At 42.9% G+C, this 6,056-nt stretch overlaps 2 protein-coding genes across 2 annotated transcripts; one reads left to right on the plus strand and one right to left on the minus strand.

The window, feature by feature from the left end:
* Positions 1-586: 586 nt before the first annotated feature.
* On the plus strand, positions 587-1,269 carry LY79DRAFT_595498 (uncharacterized protein; the record flags this gene model as incomplete). Its single annotated transcript, XM_060561784.1, has 3 exons — positions 587-604; positions 697-945; positions 1,006-1,269. 3 exons carry the CDS (start codon positions 587-589, stop codon positions 1,267-1,269), a joined length of 531 nt encoding a protein of 176 aa, XP_060406688.1.
* Positions 1,270-1,842: 573 nt separating this feature from the next.
* Positions 1,843-5,730, minus strand: LY79DRAFT_595499 (uncharacterized protein; the record flags this gene model as incomplete). Its single annotated transcript, XM_060561785.1, is given in 11 exon segments — positions 1,843-2,211; positions 2,290-2,382; positions 2,425-2,769; positions 2,803-3,276; positions 4,368-4,701; positions 4,720-4,750; positions 4,866-4,977; positions 4,987-5,068; positions 5,096-5,289; positions 5,306-5,464; positions 5,614-5,730. Coding segments are annotated over 11 exon segments (2,310 nt in total).
* Positions 5,731-6,056: the final 326 nt, after the last annotated feature.

Raw genomic sequence — 6,056 nt, forward strand, 5'->3', positions numbered from 1 at the left:
GCCTATTATATAAATAAATCTTTATTTACTTTATAATATACTTACTTTTATAGTCTACTTAGTATAAAAGATAATATTATTTTTATTCTCTTCTTAATATAGCTTAAAGGAGGTACTACTAAAGGCCTAGGTAATAAGGGTATTATAGTTAAAAGGTTAGCCTTGCCTTTGCCTAGGAGGTTAGACTTACTTTTGCCTATACGCTACCTAGGGCGCCTATAAAAGGTGCCCCTTAGTTATTCTATTTATATAAAAACGGCCTTATTCTATTTCTATAAAAACGCCTTTATTCTGTTTCTATAAAAACGCCTTTATTCTATTTCTATAAAATATATATATAGTATCCCTGCTAATTTCCAAAAATATTATTTTATAATACAGGTTTTTTTCTAATTCTAAACTAAATTGTTTGTATTTATACAGATTCAAAGCGTTCAGCTGTTCTACAAGGAAGATGCGGCTTAATAGAACTGTATTATACACAGAACTCATGACTAAAGCTAGAGACTAGAAAGATGCCTCGTTTAACCTAGAAGAGAAAGTATATAGTCTTCATAGAGATCTCATTACAAGAGATATGCCTATAATGGTCGCGGTACCAAAGGTAAGCCATTACTATCTCCCCTTAAAAGGTGAAGTTTACTTCAACACACTCGTTAAATTCAAATTTAGGAAGGTAAAAAGATTCTCCTCTAGCAATTCAGGGAAATACTTAGCAAGAATCCTGATACAAAGGTTTCTGCCTATAATCATGGCGATAGCTTGACTACCTTTGTTGTAGCAAAGGCCAAAGAAGCAAAACTTTTTAGAGGATACACAAACCATTCCGACAATAATACAAGTGCTAAAGTAGGCTACATCTGTGTTAGTATGGACATAGATGGAGCAGATCCAGATGCAGTCTTTAAGACCATAGAGGCATCTACTAGAGCGTCTATGTTCTATGTTGCAAACAACAATAAAAGTCAAATTACTTAATACTCTGCTAACATCTTGTCTACCAAGGCCAGTGCGGAAATTAGTGGTATCTTGGGTGGGAATAATGGTTTCCTAATATATACTAAAGCAGATGCTAAGTTAAACTTACTTAAACTCAAAGGAAGTGTATTTAACGCAGAAGTTAGCCTTAGCGCACAAACTGACTTAGGATTCAAGGACTACTCAATTAGAGGCCATATCTTGGGAGCAGGTTTCACATTTGGCAAAAGGATCTCGATTTCTTCACCTTTTGGAAGCTTTAGGATAGACATTGGTCAGTTTTTTAGTTAAAATTAGAATAGAGGGAAACAGTTAGATATATATTTGCTTAGTTATAGTTACTTATAGGGTAGGACTAGTAACTAAAATTCTTTAACCCTAATTACAGCAGATTGTTAGGTTTAGGTTAGAATAAGTAATAAAAAAAACGTACCCTTAACGGTAGAGGGTAGGCGTATTTAGGTTAGAAATAGTAACTAAAATAATGTTAGTACTGTAGGGGTAGCCTAAGCCTTACTTTTCTGACCTGTATTAGTAATAATGTGCCCTATTATACTAACCCTTACTATCTCTCTCTTCTTACTAGGCTGCTGCTATTCTGGTCTAACTTGCTACTGCTGGAAACGCCCTGCCTGCCGTGTCTGCTTAAATAACGTCTGAATCTTGATATCCTTGGCTGTGCCCTCCTCCTCTTCCTGTGCCCCCTGGGTCTGCCTCTGGGACATATTAGATGCCTCTTCGCCGTCTTCGCACCCCACGCGGTCCACCCGTCCGTCTAACACCACCCACCAGCATATGTCCCCGTTGACATGTCTTACCCCTCCTCCTATAGTAGCTCAGGTTTTACTATAGATTTATTATCTTTTACTCTTTATCTGAAAACACGTAATCGTTGTATAGCATGAACTTGCTATCCTCTGCCTTATGTCTCAGCTCCTCACTTGAGTAAATCAGTAACTCCCACTTAGCTGCCTTTGCCTGACTACCACCTGGGTAGATGCTTCCACTGGGTTTGGAGTTCACCAGTGCATAGGGACGCCCTGCGACGTACGTGCTCAGCCACAACGTCGTGGGCTCCTTGTCGCGAACCGCCGCGTCTAGACAGTCGGTGGCATTGTTTGTTCTGTGAACGCTAACACCTAGTTCCTTTGCATACTCTGCCAAGTAGTCGACAAAGTAGTTCTGGTTTGGGCTGCTAGGCCAGCTATTATTCTGCTGCTGATGCGCCTGCTCCTAAAGCTCCTCACAAGGCTCTGGGCGAAGCTCCTCCTAAAGTACTTAATAGTCGCCTTCAATACACGTCATAGCTACCTGTAACTTCATGTCCGGCTGGAGGCGCGTAAGTTCTTTCAGTGTTGCCTCCCTTGGAACCAATGGCCACCAGATTAGGGAGGGCATATTGTACTAACTAGGACTGTTTAGCGTGATGTGCGACAAGTCGTTAACCATGATAAAGCGTGCTATGTAGGCAGCCTTAATTAAGGACTGATCTGGTTGGAGCTCTTGAAGTGACCACCACTTAGCAAAAGTGGTGTTGTGATATATGCCGCGGACAATAGCTTTGGCCTCATTGTAGAGCATTACTGGCCTACGAAGGCGTACGTAGCGGTCTAAGTTGCCCTTGTAAGCTGCCATGAGAATCAACGCGTCTTTATTGGTGGTTGGTAGATGTGATAATAGGGGTGTGTGAAAGAGTGTAAGATCTTTAGCGGCAAGTGGTTTGTGATTAGTGGTATCTGACGAGACTTGATTGATGTTGTAGTCTTCAGCGATATTGAAGTAGTGTAGCCCCTATTCTTTGTACTTGTCTGGTCTAAGCTGGACATTTAACGTTGATTGCACAGCTACATTGCCGTTCATCCAAGCTGGTGATGATGGGCTATCAATGTTAAGACGCCGGTTGTAGTCATCAAGGACTTGATAGCAGACGGGCTGTCTTATAATAGTATCGAAAATAGCTTTAGAACCCTCGTTGTGTAAGTTGTCCCTAGCTTCCTCTGCTATTGAGACTTCTGGAAGGATATCTAGCTTACTGTAGAGCTTGGTATAGCCTGTAACTGCATATGCCTGACCAACAAGATACTGTATTCCAGGGTACTGCTTTGCTAGGTTGTGATAAGTATCCTTATTTGCCATGTGCGGGTACCAGATACAGTATGGCTTGTCATTGTCTGCTAGCATCTCTGGCACAACGTTGCTTATGATGAAACGCGCGTTGTGAGCGTGGGCATAAGATCTGTTGTCTGATTCCAAGCAGAGGTTTTGCACAGCCTTGGAGCCTGCAAATGCTTCATTATGCTGAATTCTATGCACTATGTATGCCCTGACCCAGTGATCCGGATCTGAAGGAAGACGGTGGCCATTGAGAGCGTCTAGGTGGTCGTCACTGGGCGGCGCGTGAGGTGGCATTGTTAACGTGAACTTGGATAGAACACCTGGCCTGGCGTATATCGAGTATTTGAATAGCAAAATACGAAAAATTACCCAGAAAGTGGGTGATAAATGTGCTAGGTGACAGCAAATTCCCAAGCGTGAGGGGAGGATGGATGGTTACCTTATACTTGTTTATATAACTAACTAGAACTGGAAAGAAACCTCCCTGTCCATGGAGCAAGGCCTGCCAGGGCCTACTTAGCGCTAACCGTAGGCCTTACCAACTGGAGATCTGCCTATGCATTATGTATGCACCATGCTACTACCCTCCCTTAGGTGATGTAAAGTACCTGAGGTGTACGGAGTATAGGGTACGTACTTGCCTTTTCTCGGTTATGTGTGGGTTTATTAGATATTAGAAGGCATCTTATTTGAGGCCGTCATCAGCAGCTCAGAATAAGAGGTAAAACACTCTGAAACTCTATAACTTGTTAAATTCTGATATTAAAAGGAGGCTTTGCCTTTGCGCTATTATGGACTTATCCCTATTTAATAGGCTTGACAAGCCCCCTCAGGACAGTATCTGTGGCTACATGTGAAAGCATAGAATTCTATGTAGTATGCGTAGTCATTGCTGTTCTTGTTAAGAGCAAATCCTGGGCATCCTTGTAGGCCTGATCTTGTGGGCGCTGCCGCAGCCGCTGAAGCAGATTTTGTGCAAATGTATGCATCTGAATTACAATGATTGTAATTGTAGTTGAATGAGCAGAGCCCGGTCAAGCCAGGTGATACGCTGTCTCTTATAGTACCGCCTGGGGATCATTGGTCAGCTGCTGAGAACGCTTTACATGAAGGCACTCTCTATGCTTTCTTTTAACTACTGAGTTTAATTCTGACATCTGACGCATAGTTAAGGGTAAGGAGAAGAACTTGGAGTTTCTTAGTAAATAGCATAGATAGATAATCTCCTCTTGGGAGCGGAGGCTGTAGAAATATGCTATTCATATGACATATACACGAAGAAGAAATGGAAGCTTACTAATGTAATGAATCACCAAGGTTGGTGAAGCGTTAGTGGACGAAGAAGAAGCCGACTGGGTGCTGGTAGCCTTGGAAGAAGCAGCTGCGCTAGTCTTTCTGGATACCGAAGTGGTGGTGCTGCTGATGCGAGCCGAAGTAATAGTCGGTGTCGGCAGAACGCTCCAGGTTGGGCGGAGACAGGCCAGTTCCGCCACCGGCTCCACAGCATTACTGATATTAGCGCTGTGCCCGAAGACTGTCACTACTACATACGTCCTGTTGGACGCAGCATAGTATGATGTTTGATTGTGAGGGTTATTGAAACCTGTACTAAGCATCTAGGAGTACTGGGCAACCTCGTCAACAGTAAAAACTTTTGCTGTCTTAGTGTTGGCAAGGTTAGATGCATCTCACCCTATTAAATAATAAAAGATTAATTCTATACTTATAGTGTTTTAAGCTATTAGCCTAGACAGTGGGAATGGTGTACTTACTAAGTACATTAGCTCTTATAAGACCAAGGGTATCCTGGCAGCTCTTAACAACAGGGTCAAAAGCGTTGGCGCTACATATAGCCCTAGTTTGGCTCTTAAAGGATCCCCAAGACTGTATAACGCTGATCTTTAGATCTTGTTGACATTCTGTTGGGAGGAATGAATAGTTATGTTTAATGTTTTGTGTTGGGTCAGGGACAGTGCTGATGTAGTAGTGCTGGCAGATATACTACGAAGAATCCATGCTATTTGGGAAGCCATTACTACCTATAAGTAAAGGTGGCACGCTGTATGAAATAGCTGCTACGTTGGTCATGACGTTCTCTTTGGTGACTGAGCTTGGGAATGGCACGTCGTTAGCAATGCGTAAGTGTGCTGTGAACCTGGGCAGGGCGGTTCCTGGGTACGGCTTTGTCCAGTCAGCCTGCAAAGCTGGCCACATCTGAGCGGCTTGGAGAAGCAAAGCCAGCTTCTAGAGTTGGCCATGAAATCTCAACCATGTTAGATGCGTTAGTGAGAACCTGAGTGTTGTCCAACCAGATATAGGACATCTCTTGGGCCTTTGCGGCGCTGGAGAACAGGAAGGCCAAAGGTAAAGCCTATGAGCTGGACTTAAAGCGCTGAGACATTGTGATGGTTCTGGGAGAGGAATAAGAATTGCTAAAGGCCTGAATTTAAGCAAGAGAAGAGAGATGAACGGTCGAAAAGAGAGTGACTGGGCAAGCAGCTTTCAGCTACTTATATCTACATTGACTTGATCTATCTTTGAACAGAAAGCAAGGCTATGGCCGTGCTGAGACATCCCTGGGTTGCTAAGACCTTGGGCATAAATCGGTGGGATTTGATATTGATCCTGGTAATCCATGGTTTTATCGAAAGAGGATGGATTGCTTGTTGCTCGCCGGCTGAACAAACCTCTTGGTACCCACAATGCAAAGGAAACTAATAAGCGGAGACTTTTGGATGTCTGACTCCCTTGGAGCATCCACCCTATCTGATTAGGGTTGTGCCTTTGAACTAATATTATTCTCCATAACCGACATCACAGTGGGACTTGTGACTTATTTAGAAATATAATGGGATATTATATGTAGGGGCGCGGCGTAGCTAAGGAGTTAACGGGTGGCTGACTTAAGAGTAATTATACCTTAAAGGTACTATGCTTTCTACTAATTCAAAGTAGGGCTATAG

The sequence above is a fragment of the Colletotrichum navitas genome (assembly GCF_030913465.1).
Source record: "Colletotrichum navitas strain CBS 125086 chromosome Unknown LY79scaffold_288, whole genome shotgun sequence".
Lineage (NCBI taxonomy): Eukaryota > Fungi > Ascomycota > Sordariomycetes > Glomerellales > Glomerellaceae > Colletotrichum > Colletotrichum navitas.